At 38.8% G+C, this 13,646-nt stretch overlaps 1 protein-coding gene, 1 long non-coding RNA gene and 8 other non-coding genes across 17 annotated transcripts; 1 reads left to right on the top strand and 9 right to left on the bottom strand.

Annotated features, from left to right (window-relative positions):
* Positions 1-441: 441 nt before the first annotated feature.
* On the bottom strand, positions 442-3,556 carry LOC118123747. 3 transcript variants are annotated; one of them, XR_007033054.1, is made up of 12 exons: positions 3,511-3,556; positions 3,318-3,365; positions 3,099-3,142; positions 2,590-2,638; positions 2,351-2,400; positions 2,135-2,161; positions 1,915-1,954; positions 1,694-1,743; positions 1,121-1,173; positions 920-949; positions 641-694; positions 442-543 (listed from the first exon to the last, which is right to left on the bottom strand). It is a non-coding gene; the product is annotated as an uncharacterized LOC118123747 (long non-coding RNA). The 3 variants fall into 3 exon arrangements; XR_007033053.1 differs by having other exon boundaries at positions 2,590-3,142; XR_007033052.1 differs by lacking the exons at positions 2,351-2,400; positions 2,590-2,638; positions 3,099-3,142; positions 3,318-3,365; positions 3,511-3,556 and having other exon boundaries at positions 2,135-2,295.
* On the bottom strand, positions 764-836 carry LOC118124115. The gene has a single exon (XR_004698676.1). It is a non-coding gene; the product is annotated as a small nucleolar RNA SNORD47 (small nucleolar RNA).
* Positions 1,018-1,084, bottom strand: LOC118124135. The gene has a single exon (XR_004698695.1). It is a non-coding gene; the product is annotated as a small nucleolar RNA SNORD78 (small nucleolar RNA).
* LOC124854085 lies at positions 2,017-2,101 on the bottom strand. Its single transcript, XR_007034332.1, has one exon. It is a non-coding gene; the product is annotated as a small nucleolar RNA snR60/Z15/Z230/Z193/J17 (small nucleolar RNA).
* On the bottom strand, positions 2,229-2,311 carry LOC118124125. The gene has a single exon (XR_004698685.1). It is a non-coding gene; the product is annotated as a small nucleolar RNA snR60/Z15/Z230/Z193/J17 (small nucleolar RNA).
* LOC118124105 lies at positions 2,468-2,546 on the bottom strand. Its single transcript, XR_004698667.1, has one exon. It is a non-coding gene; the product is annotated as a small nucleolar RNA SNORD79 (small nucleolar RNA).
* Positions 2,705-2,784, bottom strand: LOC118124145. The gene has a single exon (XR_004698705.1). It is a non-coding gene; the product is annotated as a small nucleolar RNA SNORD24 (small nucleolar RNA).
* LOC118124143 lies at positions 3,211-3,279 on the bottom strand. Its single transcript, XR_004698704.1, has one exon. It is a non-coding gene; the product is annotated as a small nucleolar RNA SNORD75 (small nucleolar RNA).
* A 140-nt stretch (positions 3,557-3,696) lies between the features above and the next one.
* On the bottom strand, positions 3,697-3,776 carry LOC118124118. The gene has a single exon (XR_004698679.1). It is a non-coding gene; the product is annotated as a small nucleolar RNA SNORD74 (small nucleolar RNA).
* Positions 3,777-4,068: 292 nt separating this feature from the next.
* Positions 4,069-12,771, top strand: LOC118103538. Of its 6 annotated transcripts, none has more exons than XR_007033022.1 (9): positions 4,069-4,356; positions 6,047-6,105; positions 6,290-6,356; positions 6,823-9,526; positions 9,599-9,667; positions 9,907-10,904; positions 11,047-11,202; positions 11,467-11,559; positions 11,864-12,771. XR_007033022.1 is itself a non-coding variant. In XM_047341801.1 (3 exons), exons 1-3 carry the CDS (start codon positions 11,182-11,184, stop codon positions 12,173-12,175), a joined length of 426 nt encoding a protein of 141 aa, XP_047197757.1. In that variant the 5' UTR covers positions 10,953-11,181; the 3' UTR covers positions 12,176-12,771. The 6 variants fall into 5 exon arrangements, 1 of the variants encoding a protein (XP_047197757.1); XR_007033023.1 differs by lacking the exon at positions 4,069-4,356 and having other exon boundaries at positions 5,932-6,105; XR_007033024.1 differs by lacking the exons at positions 4,069-4,356; positions 6,047-6,105 and having other exon boundaries at positions 6,152-6,356.
* Positions 12,772-13,646: the final 875 nt, after the last annotated feature.

Genomic DNA, 13,646 nt, shown 5'->3' with positions numbered 1-13,646 from the left:
CAATAGATGAGCTTAAGGCTTAGGTTGTAACTGATTAAAAACTAAGCACATTCAATATAAAAAAAAATAATCTCATTTCCCACACATCAGACAAATTACCCCATAGCCAAATTCTTTTGAGATCAGTAAGAGGCAAAAAAAAACTTCCTAACGTTATATCAAATACCCCAGATCCACACAAATGTAACGGGTTCTTTGAGACATGCCTGACCCCACACTATTTCATGGCTATCAGTTGAGGTTTTGCATAATCCCTACAAACTGATTTAAGTAACCTACTTAAGTTAAAATGAGTCTTGTTTACATTTTTGCAATCACATTGCATTTTATCATTGATTTCTGGCACAATGAAGACTTCCAATCACTGACCAGCTCTGTAGTTGAGTCAATTATACTTTAAAACACAATTTCCATATTTTTCCAAAAAAAACAACATCAATATTTCGTTTTGAGTATTTTATTGCAACAATGTTGAAAACACATTTGCCAAGAGATATTAAATTGTCTGCAGGTCAAACTCCGGTCGCCATAATACCACAGAATCTGAAAAAGAGGCAGCTTTGTTTTAATATCCAGAACAATAAAGTCTATTTGATATCATCACAACTCAGATATTGTACTCTAGCAGGCTTGTACTTACCTTTAGAGTAAAACATCAGGCTGTCTGAGGGCCAGAGGACATTACATCTGCTTTCTGTGGAAAGAAACAAGTCTTTTAAAATAAAACCAGGTATCAAGTAACAAAACATTTGTTTTAGACCACAACCTCAGAGAAATATGGAACGGTAAGGTATAATCAAGAGATATCATTTGGCAGAATCTTGTCATCACAGGTAGTGGTCCATTTAAGCAGATTTTCATGTCAATATTTTCTATCAAACCAACATTGCCACTTTGTCATAGACTTTGAAATACTTACCAAGGTCAGCCCAAGAGATGCAGCCTTTTCCTGGAGAAGAGACAGAAATACCCTTATTACAAGTCAGTGATTGGTCTATTAAGCTTCAAGTTTGCAGGTTACTCAGCAACAATGTTGTCCACATTACAAGTTCAGGTCAGACATTTGTTAAAGACATCACTGAACCAGCAAAAGCCATTTTGCAATTCTCTGAATTCTCACCTCAGTCAACCTCGTCTTGGCCGTTCAGTCGGATCTCAGAGAGCGATCAGAACCTGCAGACGACAGAACAGCATAAGATGAGTATGCACAACATACATGGGGTGAAGCTTTCTACGTTGACCAAATCAGATAGAGCTAATATAACAAGACTCCATGGTTTCAAGTCAGTCGTCATCTAGTCATCACAAGGTCAGACTACAGGGATCATGAGGTTCACTAAAACCAACCAAGTTCCCAACTAATGAACCAGAGCTGCTTGCTCAGACCCAGATGAGGTGGAGTTCAACCAGCAAATGGAGCTGGTGTCAGTTGTAAATGAATTTACTCCAATTCATGCATTTTCCAATTTGACTTTTATTTCCACTCAACATAAGTTTACATTATGAATAGGTATCCCAATTAAATCCTGCAGTTCTAGCCTAACTACATACCTTTTATTTGATATAAAGTGAAAAAAGCCAACTAGCAGTTTCAGTCTTGACAACTACCTGCTGATAGCTAAAGGGCATGTTTGTGTCCAGCTCCACTTGTCATCTGGGACTGAGGTTCTACAGTTTTTATTTTCATACTCACATTGTTTGTGTGACATCTTCTGCACCCAACTGCCCAAGATCCCATTAGATCTGTAAAGTAAAAACAGCTTCAATTATGATGATTGCAGAAACTAGCAATTTTATCTCTTGCAACAAGTATCAGATCAGAAACATGACATATTTCCTCAACTGGATCAGCGACCTGATTCACATTCATCACGCCTGAACATTAGCAACATTTGATTTGAATGTGAGCTGTACCAACAAGGCCGGAAGTTTAGTCGGCGGAGAAGTCACATGTCTGAGGAGAACAGAGGGGACGTTAGTATGCATAATAAGCTGTTTGGGCTAGAGGACAATTACAGATGACACATCAGCTAGGAGCGAAAGACAAATAGATCTTCTTCATTGTTAAATCTGCTGAACTATGGTATCATCAGTGTCAAACTTCATTTAAGGATAAAACTTCAGTCTCACTCACCATAGCATTCTGTAGCCAGAGAGGTTTCTGAAAATAAACAAGAAATTCAATTAAAACCAAATCCCATTTGAGGAGACATTGGAGGTCATAGAAGCCGACACATCAGATAGGAGCGAAAGACAATAGTTCTTCTTCATTGATTAACTGTGCTGAACTATGGGATCATCATTGTATCAGACCAGTTTCAAAACTAAACCGGTAAAATCTTAAACTCACCAGTAGCTCATACTAGAGCGTTCAGACCAGATCCACAAACACGAGACCATCTGCAAGACAAACACCAGAAGTTGAGAAAACAAAAACCTGCAAACATACAAGCTTTTCCTAAACCAGCACTGCATCAGAAAACAGTTCTCTTTCACCCTTTATCAGAGAGATTCCCATTGTTTAACAATAATCATCATTAACAGTTTGTTTTGGGGCAAATATGTCAAGATAAAAGTCTAGTTCGTTACCTTATTGAATGTCGTGAACGAAGAGTGAATTCAGTCAGTGTGATCACACCTGCAGAAACAAGACATATACGTGAGCCATGAAAGAATCTCAGGACGTCAGACACGGCCTCATCAGTGCCTCAGATAATAAAACATGGTGGTTGCTGGTATCATCATCGTTTGATCAAGAGTAGCAAATAAATGTCATCAGCAGCACAGGGATCACGTGCAGACCGATGCTTCTCTGGAGGTGTGGTCAGAGTGGAGCCAAGACTGCACTTTGAGTTTTCAGATGTGGCTCTAAAATCAAATACTTGTAAATTAAGAGATTTGAGAGTTATTAAACTGGTTCAGATTTAATGGATCCTGTTAATAAAAGGATGCAAGTTATAAAATACAATTGTCAGACTTAAGACCAACAACTGAGGCCTTGTCTTTGAGCCTGGTGAAATGTTCAATAGCTAAATAAAGATTTGCAAACACCTCAAGAGAAACAGAAGCCATCGACATTTAGAAAACGTGAGCTTTACCTCATCATCCCCAGCTTCTTCACACCTCTACATCATACTCCAACCTGCGGATACAAGCGCATGTTGGTATTGTCCATGTGACACCGAGAGCATGGTGCACAGCAGAAACGGAAGTCTCCGTCTAAAGCTGCTCAGAAATCACTTCTGTCCACTACTCTTATAATTGAAATCATCAGCGACTTCCATTTTGGATTAGTAGAGTTTAAATAGTACAATTACCAGGGAGGCATTTGATGAGTCCAAACGCCTGGAAACACCCGTTTGAGCCTGAGGAAAGAAGGGCACGTTAGTTGAAGGGGTCCGGGCCGCCATCTTGAGTAACTGGAACTAATCTTTATTTATCACTACTGATTCAAACTCAGTGAGAAGTTTCAGAAACTACTGTCCATCTAACCTAATAGCTTTTACTTACCACGTGCTGTTCACCTTCATTTTGAGTCGATGTCACTGACGAGTCTGCAAAAAGATGGGAAAACAGATTAAGCACGAAACTGATTGAAATAGATGCAGCCATCTTCTGACTGAAAACATGTCCACACCCTAAAGTCTGGCAGCGCAGGAGCTCTGCAGTGAAAACGGCCTCTTTGTGTCTCAGTGTCCCACGCGGTCAGAAAGTTGGCGTTTCCTCACAGTAGTCAGATGTCCCTACCAACATTTGTTTCATCACACTGCGATGAGACGAGGCCGAGCCGAGCTGAGCTGATCTCAACCCGCGCTAAGCAACACGTGGTCGAGGCCTGCTGCGGCTAACCAGGCTAGCATCAGCGCCTCACAGGTCAAACCCGTCAGTGCACAGAGCGCGGGCTCAGCAGAGGAAGTTACATGAATACACAGAGTGGAGACATTAAAAGCTAAAAGACAAAGTGACGACACGCAGCACAGAGACACGTGGTGGAGGAGACATACCTGTTGCACACACTCAAAAAAATTAATCCGGGTTGTTGTTGACTTTATATATATTTTTTATGTTCAGTTTAATTAAAAAACATGAATTTGTTAAGTTAAAATACTTTTTTTTAATCAAGTCAATGTAATTGTGCCTCTAGTTATCTTTACAAAATAATAATGTTTTGGACAAGCTCGAAAAAATTATGTCAAGCCAATTAGGGTCGAGATACTTCTTACATCCAGATGGTGGCAGTAATGCAATGCCAGGTGCAGTAAACCCCCGAAGAAGAAGAACTCTACACTGCGCATGCGCAGAAGGATCTGACCGGAGTTCAAAAATTACTTTTTGGCGGCAGGCAAGTGGAAAGAGGTAAGAGAAATTTCTTTTAACTTTTTTAACCTGCAGTATTATTTATATTGTAAATATGGGTCTTATATGAGATAAATATGTGTCTCATACCAGATACTTGCTTGTTTAGTTTTAGAGAGCAGGTGCATATTTAACATGTAGCTAACTAGCTAAGTTAGCTAAACTAGCTAAGTTAGCTAAACTAGTTAAGTGAGCTACATGTCCCTGGGCGGAGCCCGCCATCCCTTAACAATTTACCACTGTGACACACCATTGTTCACCTGTCCATTATCTATAACAGCTCAGCTTTAGACCGCCCCGTGTCTGTAACGTTAGTGATCCCAGCTGCCATTGAGTCCGTGGCAGAATACGACCTGGCTCATCGCAGGCAATTTATGGTAAAGGCAGAGTCTGCCTGTGCAACCTGTATTTAGCAATGAATTGGCTGCATTTGAAGTTGTGTATCTGTTTTTTACGGAGTTGTACTATAGTGTGCCTGCTATGTTTCTATAATTGTGTCTGTCTGAATTCAAGTTAATGATTACGTTATTACTAAAACCCATCATCTTCCTGTTGCTACTTCATTAAAAAAAAAAAATTACCTATGCGAATCAGCGGGAAGCTTTTATTGTGAAGCAATGTAGAAAGGAAATGCTATGTATGTGCGGGTAACTGATACATTTGAGCTAGCGGATCAGCACGTAATTTATTGAAATAAAGCACCGCGTTTGCAGTGTTATGGACTTGAATGAAAAGCTAATAGCCGAAAGTTGTGCTAGCTAACCGCTGTATACTAACGCAACTCGTGTTGCCAACCGTCCCGTAAAATACGGAATCGTTCCGTTATTGGACACCAGTTAAATACGGAACACGTCTTCGTTTAGTATTCTCTCACGGCCGGTTTGTGTGACAAAGATGTGGGAAACCCTCCTGCTCTGCCCCCCCTTTCGTGTTTCACCTTACGGAGGGGGGTGGGGGGTCTAGAATTGGGCATTGTACTCTGCCCACCCAACAGTTCAACTTTATTCTGTTCCATTTGAATCTGCCAATCACGGTTATTTAATTCGCCCCGTCAGAATTTCCTGATTTCTGAATTGCTGGTTAGACACAGTTGGCGAATCATGTCGCATCTCTCCTCTCCTGGAGCGAGGCGGAGTGATCTCTCACACACACGCACACACTCAGGGGAAATAAGTTTCGTTTTTGTTGCTGCCTTCAGATGCTGTCGAAAAACAAAACACTTCACAGGGGACAACCAAGCCAAAGTCTCCAGGTGTTCACAGTTTGTAAAGCAAACCAGTTTGTTAAACGTTTATAAACACGTTTTAATTAAATGAATGACACATGTGTCATTAAATATAATATAAATATAATGTTGTGTTTAGTTGAAACGTCTTCCATTCACAGGTTCCTCACTGGAACGCATCACCTGCATGTGTGCTTCCGCGAAGGCACAAAAACGTTCGGTGGCACTAGTCTGTGTGTGGCAGGCTGCACCCCTATTTTAATATTTTTTGAATTCTAATGAAAATGACAGACATATTCTTAAGAATTCAAAGTTTGTTTTTTGTAAGGGTTCTTATTATCATGCTATAATATTATATCAGTGGTATGAAATGCTTTCAAAATGATGACAATAATATAATTTATCACAATCATTTCAGGGAAAACTATTTTTCAAAAACTAATGGCACTCTCCCTCCTTTTGCAGGTGAACATTTATCATCAACCATATGTGTTTTTTTAGCACGACTTCCCACAACTTTGTATGTAAGTATGTTATATGTAAACTATCCGTTTTTTATTTTATGTGAAAATGTATATGCAAAATGATTTTTTACAATGCTTAATGTTGGATTAAAGGGGGCTTATTTTATGCGTTAAAGAGATAGTTCACAGAAAAATGAAATGAATTTCATTTAGTTGATGGCTCCTTTTTTATGTTGAATTTCAGATTGTAGCTGTGACAACCTGTATCTTCTCCCTCCTTCATTGAGCTGGCACTGCTGAGCCTTCATGTGGTATGTTAACAGTTAGACTTTTCTAAGAAAACTGTTATATAATGGGGCATTATTATAGCAAACATATTTACAAATGTCCAACCATTCACACTCCTCACTCCCTCTGGCTCCGCTCAGGTGCTCTGGTGTTTAATCATTCACATTTGTTTAGTCTTTTTTTCTTAATTTACAGATCTATTTACACATATACTAATTTGCATACACATTCATAAATATCAATACCCGTTTTTTGGGGGTTCTGATTTTGCACACCGAATCCGAATAACTATTTGCAGATTCCTGGCAAATTCACAAATTTCAGTACACATTTAGAGATTATTTCATACATTTACAAATCTCATTACATGGATTGATAAACAGACTCTCCACTCACATTTGTAAATAGGTTTGCTGCAATCATGGCCCCATAGTTTTACAATTGAGGTTTACTTTGCTGATATCTCTATTTGGTTGTTTTTCCCCCCAGATTTGAATGTGGCACTGTAAAGGTTGCAGTTCAAAGACTTTTACTAGGGGCCAGTTACTTAAACATTATAGGTTAAAACATCCACATTATGGGCGCAGGCACCCATATCCTTGCCCATATATCAGTTGTCCATGTACATTTAAATCATGGAATGCACTTAGGTCACATGTCTGCAGAGCTCATAATAGAGAGACATCTCGACAAACATTATCATTGGCCACATTCAACTGTCATGTTTGTGGGTTCTCTGAAGTTGCCTCTGAAAAGGAGTATTTTGCACATATACATTTGCATCTCAAAGCCAATGAAACAGTACCTTGTATGTTCAACAGCTGTACTTTCACAACAAACATTTACGGGACATTTAAATCGCATAAAAATAGAAAGCACCACGGCTACTCTTACAATAACTTTAAACCTGGCATAGTTGTAGTAAGAGACGGTTTTGAAAGTGCAAGTCTTTCAGGTGAAAATGAATACAATGAAATATTGGAAGAAGCCGAGCTAGAGGAGCAGTCAAGTTTTCAGACAGACGTCTCAGAAAATGTTGAGAACGTGATAGAAAAAAAATTTGCGGCAGTGTTGCTTAAGCTGGAAAACATACTTCATGTTCCCAGCAGTGCAGTCGATGAACTTTTACAGGACTTGCACTTCCTGATGAGTTCTGCATCCCTGACTCCATTAAATGCCATTGTTTCAGATTTTTGTACTAAGCATCATCTTGGTCTGAATGCGGCAGAAATTGAGGAACTGGCCTCTGCTGTCTGCATCTCTAACCCCTTGACAAAAGCAATTGGAGATCGAGGCCCATTTTGCACTGCTTTTAAGCGGAAACAGTACTTCAAAAACAAGTTCCAAGTAGTTGAACCAGTTGAATATGTTTTGGATGAAGAGCGCAACCATACCTACCAGTATGTACCCTTATTGCAGTCACTGCAGCAGCTTCTAAGCAAAGACGGTATAACAGATGATGTTGTAGAAAACTATAGTGCTCACTCAAATGAAACGTCACAACAAGAGTACAAGTCATTTCAGGATGGAGAGTTTTTCAAACAAAATCATTTCCTGTCTGCAGGGGAAATGAGAATATGTGTGACCCTTTACATTGATGACTTTGAAGTGTGCAACCCCCTGGGTACTTCCAGAAAGAAGCACAAACTTTGCGCGATATACTGGATTTTGAGCAACTTATCCCCAGGCCAGCATTCGTCTTTATCATCCATCTACTTGGCATTACTGTGTAAAAGTAGCTACATCAAGGAATATGGATATGGAAAAGTGCTTGAACCTCTTTTGCGTGATCTGGTTGTCTTGGAGGAGCATGGGGTGTTTGTCCCACAAATTGGAAAAAATATTAAAGGCACAGTACAATGTGTGGCAGCAGACAATCTGGGGGCCCATGGCATTGCAGGCTTTGTGGAGAGTTTTTCAGGAGAATATGTTTGTCGATTTTGTAGAGGACGTTCTAGTGACTTTCAAACCAAGCCGGTTCTGTCTGGTGACTTTAGTCTTCGATCCAAAGACAGACATAAAGAAGATGTTAAACATGCAGTGGAGAGTGGAAAGCCATGTGTTGGAGTGAAAAGGCCATGTGTGTTGACACAAAATCTTGCTCATTTTGATGTAACAACTGGATACCCCCCTGACATACTTCATGATCTATTGGAGGGTGTTGTTCCAGTGGAACTTGCACAGTGTCTGGGCATTTTAATATCCAAAAAATACTTCTCTTTGGACTCTCTAAATAAAGTGATTCTCAGTTTTCCCTACAAGGGAGAAGATAAGACAAACCGTCCCCATATTGTGCCACAAGCTTTTTTAAGGAAAAACACAATAGGTGGCAACGCAGCGGAAAATTGGACTCTCTTAAGATTGCTGCCTTTCATGGTTGGAGATGTTATACCTGATGGTGAACCGGTGTGGGAGATAATTTTGGATTTAAAAGAGATAGTGGAACTTGCTGTTGCCCAGATCCACACAGAAGAATCCATTGGATATCTTCAGTTCAAAATTTCTGATCAGACAGAAATATCAAGAAGTATTTCCAAACCGAAAACTTTTACCAAAGCATCACTACTTGGAGCACTACCCTCACATGATCCAATGTTTCGGTCCTTTAGTTGGAGTCTGGACCATGCGATTTGAGGGAAAACACAGTTTTTTTAAGGAAGTTGCACGTCACACCAAGTGTTTCAAAAACATTGCACTCACACTGTCAAGTAAACACCAGCTGATGATTGCCTATCACATACACTTATTACGTCCACAGAAACCTGGAATTCAAGTGTCAAGTATATCAAGAGTTCCTCTTGATGTGCTGAGAGATGATCTATTATTGCCTATCCAGCAGATGTACCCAAACATGGCTGAAGTACACATGGCTAAAAGTGCAGATTTTAAGGGGATCAATTATAGAAATGGAATGATAGTCATCTGTAGATTTACTGATGGGCTACCTGAATTCAGAGAGATAATAAGGATATGTGTAGTTCAGGATACACTGAATTTCATTGTCAGGGCATTCTCAGCTTGGTTTAGGGAGCACTACCGGGCCTTTGAACTGCAACATGTCCAACTCGCAAAATGTCCCTGATATCACATGAAGAACTGGCAGAGAAGTACCCATTACATGACTACTTTATTGGACCCCTTCGACTGGTTACGTTTAAAAGATATCCTTATATCAAAAGCGGATGTTGAATATGTGAGTAAGCTTCTGTAATTGATGGCTTAATAAGTTGATGTGATTATTTGATGTGCACTTTTTTCTCTCCAGCATGAGCACCTAATACCTGTCATCTTATCCACTTGGACAAGCTGTATAGTGACTACTTCTAACACTGTGGTAAGATATAAACATACAATCCTGATTCCAAACTTAGGGAGCTATGCAAAACATACATCAAAACAAAATGCGATAATTTGCTAATCCTTTTTGACATTTATTCAATCCAAACCGGGAAAGACAGGAAATTCTGAAAAATATTTTTTTCCTGTAAATATGCCCTCATTCAATTTGATGCCTGTAAATTTTGCTTTTAAAACCTAATTAATTCTGTGTACTTGTATTTTTGTCTCTTCTAGACCGAAGCGTTTGGATGATGGCTGCACCAGTAAAACTGCGTATTATTCTTGGTGACAACAATGCGGAAAAACTGACCATAGAATCGGGCATGCCAGAGTCTGTGGAGGATCTTTCAAATGAGATCAAACGTCAATTTCTTATCGACGGGGACATTAGACTTCAGTACATGGACAGTGACTTTGATAATAATTTAGTTAACCTCAACCAAATCAGCGATATTCAAGACAGGGGCACAGTGAAAGTCATCTGTATGTCAGATGCTACAGACCTCAACCAAGGCAACATGAACCAGAGTGGGGAAGGCACCTCTTCGTCATCTTCAACAATAATACTCTCCAGCCCTGATTCGCAAACTGCTCGATCACAGTGGCCAACAACATTCCAAATCCCAAAGTTTCCATATGATGTGGAGATTCAACTTGAAAGCACAAACCAGGCCTTCTTATCAGATGGAGTTTTTTTTAACCCGGGTCACAAACTCAAATCGGACATCTTAGAAAGTCTTGCTGAGCAAATCATTAAGTTCAAAGCATATCCTTCAAACTTAGATATAGAAGATGTTGCTGAAGCTTTAATCAAAGCACATCCATGTTTGAGAGAACAAGGATCATTTAGTGGTTTCTATGGATGGAAAATAAGCCTTAAGTACAAGATGGCAAACTATAGGACAAAGCTTAGAAACTTGGGGTGCCCAGAACTTAGCATTAATTCCCTTAAGCACAAACCCACAGATAGATGCCAGCCTGCCTATAATGTCAAAAAACCCAGAAAGGCAGAGGTCAACTTTTGTCCTTCCTATCCTGCTGGGGAGACCCAGGACAGCCTTGATGGTGAAAGATTGGCATTGTTATCTGAGGTCAAGAAGAGACATAACGAAAAAGTAGTCAAAGAGAAGATGGCCAAGACCTTTGCATACAGGAGGCAGGAGGTCGTCAGAGACAAGCCAATGATGGCAGAGTTCAAGATCAGATGGCCAGGACTCTTCACTGTTGCAGAGGTATGAAATGCTTCTAAAATATGCGTTAGTTTAGAAAATATAGGGCTGTACTAAATTTGCAAATCATTAGTTTTCACTACAAGGTTGGATGTTTTAGTCGGTGCAAATAATAAGTTGGGTTTTGTGGACATTATGTTTTCAGGTGGAGGCAGAATTTGTGAGGATTACTACTGCTCCTCTTGTCTCGAAGTTCCTTGCCCAACTCGACCAACACACTGCTCAGCTCATAAAAGTGTTCGGGAAGAAAGGAGGCTCTGCTGGGATGAAAATCTGAAAAATGTTGGCCCCAATCACACAGGTATATTTTGTTATTGGTAGAAAATATTATGAAACATATTTAAATTATAAGCTCATGTTGACCGAACTATAACTATTAACTGTAGTGTAAAATTATCTTTAAAATGTTGTAGTTTAAAATTATATTTAAAATGCATAAATAAATAAAATGGAATCCAGGCCTAATCATCTGGGATTTTGTCATCCATTTTACATACTTGTACAAATGTGGGATGCATGTATGTATGTGTAGTCCTAAAGTATTTCTGTATTTATCTGTCTTTAGGATGAAACTGTTGAAAAGAGGAGGGAGTGTACCCTCAGGGCGCTCTGTGTCTACCTGAACGAAGACCCGAACATCCTCTTTAAAGAATACCTGGTTGGTGATTTTAATAGTTTTGGTTCTACCTGTATTAACCAAATATTACATTTGGCTTAGGCTAATTGTGTCACATATTAATGATTTTAGGAGTAATTTACTTCCTATCAGAACTAAAATGTTGTGGAAATAAAAAAATCTGCAGCGTCACACTACCGCTGCCCTCTGTTTGTATCCCTGTATGATCATTTTTTTGTTATGTATTCATCTTGAATTCAGCTTGTCAATTTGTACAGATGACACTGAAAAGTTACACTGTGATTTCATAGTTTGTTTTTTGTCCTTTCTTTGTCATTTATGTAAGGATACTGACGCTGTTGAGAGGGAGCTTCAACACATTATTCTCAGCATCTACAGCATCAATGTTGAGGGAGGTGATGCCACCACTTCTCCAGCCGATGTTGGAATAGTGATCGAGGGTGTTGAAGTTCTGCATGACTTGAGAGACATTGCCTCTGCATCTGCACTCTTGATGGGAGTTATATATGCACTGAACCTCAGTTATCCTCAGGAACTGAAAGCCTTCTTTGAAGTGCTTCAGAAGGTCTTCCTTCAACTTGATTCTTCCAGACTTTCAAGCAAGGTCCAGATGCTCAAGCACAAACTCTATGAATAAGCCAACCATTTATATCGATGCTGAATGTTCTGTGGAATAGCCAGCAAAGCTATATTTTGCGCTGTAAATAAAATGATAAGCTAAAAACTACAATTCAGTTAAAAAAAAAACAGTGATTTAGCAAATTTTATAGAAAATGTTATAGTCTAGTGGTACTATTTAGTAAAGTTTCAGAGTCAAATCTAAGTACAGTATTGACATTACTGATAGCAGTTTGTCTCTCAGTTGTGCCGCTCTGCTCGGCAGATTAAACCATCTGCTGGACAATTGTGCGATGATTCCATTTATATCTTTCCCTAAACATTTTTGTATGGTGTTAAATATAACAAAGTTATTGTATATGTATTGGTTAACACAGATATATCTGTGATAGGCCATTGTCGGCCGATTATATTATATATATTCTGCAGCATTAATTAACATGTTATGTTATTTTCTCCACAATGCTAAAATGAATGCGCGTTAACGTTTTGTTAGATGTTACAAAACATAGGAAAGTGGAATTGTTGTATTGTTGGACCATGTTTTAAAAATTGTTGGATGTTTTTTGCTGTTGGACCATGTTGCAATGTTTTAATAAAAAGTTAAAAAAATAATTTGGTTGTACACAATTCATTTGTGTGGAACCAGTTGACAAAATAGGATTATGTTAAAGTAATTCATAAAAAATACATTGGATGAACACCGTTGAGTTAAGTTAATTGAACTTAAATTTATTATATTACTACTACAAATAAGATATATGTAAGCTGTAAATATATTATTTAAGTCCATACAACATAACTTAAATTGGGTGTGCGTAAATTATTTAAATTGGGTGAACGTAAATTACTCATATTGGGTGAACGTAAATTACTTATATTGGGTGAACGTAAATTACTTATATTGGGTGAATGTAAATATATCCTGTTGATCTGAAGTTATTCTTTTTGAGTTGGAACAACTCATTATTATTTCATTACTGTAATTCAAGTTAATTCATTTGGATGAAACTAATAATTTAGCTTTCAACTAACCTAATACAATTTCGTGGAACCAGTTGACAAGATAAATTTAATTAAAGTCAACGAATCATTTTTTTGAGTGCAGAGAGAGAGCCGGAGAATGAGACTGAGCTGCTTTTGCCCTTTTGCCCTTTTCTCAAACATAGAAAACAGCCCTTAACTACCCGCCCTCACGGATTGACTGAAATGAAATGCGCATATTCGGCAGGAAGGCAACTCGACTGACTGGTTCTGTTTTTGAGAGTAGATCTCAAACAGCCTGGTTCCGGAAGTAAAAGTCCCATTCTGATTATATAGTGTTGTACGGTGGCCGAGAGAGCTCAACGCACTGCAAATTAACAAAACACATGCAAAAAAACAACTTCATCAATTTGACGACACGTGGGCTGAAAAATAAAGTCCCAAAGCACGCAAATACAGAAAAGCGCCACAAATAATGAAAACGACACCGGAAATGGTTTCCTGGG

This window comes from Hippoglossus stenolepis, chromosome 10 (assembly GCF_022539355.2).
Source record: "Hippoglossus stenolepis isolate QCI-W04-F060 chromosome 10, HSTE1.2, whole genome shotgun sequence".
Classification (NCBI taxonomy): domain Eukaryota; kingdom Metazoa; phylum Chordata; class Actinopteri; order Pleuronectiformes; family Pleuronectidae; genus Hippoglossus; species Hippoglossus stenolepis.
This window is presented reverse-complemented; position numbering and strand designations above follow the sequence as displayed.

What these genes read in the sequence shown, in the direction of transcription:
- LOC118103538 (XM_047341801.1), top strand. Translation starts at nt 11,182, where the DNA reads ATGTTGGCCCCAATCACACAG. An exon ending in TGTTGGCCCCAATCACACAG is followed by an intron (nt 11,203 to 11,466) that starts GTATATTTTGTT and finishes ATCTGTCTTTAG; the next exon opens with GATGAAACTGTTGAAAAGAG. An exon ending in TCCTCTTTAAAGAATACCTG is followed by an intron (nt 11,560 to 11,863) that starts GTTGGTGATTTT and finishes CATTTATGTAAG; the next exon opens with GATACTGACGCTGTTGAGAG.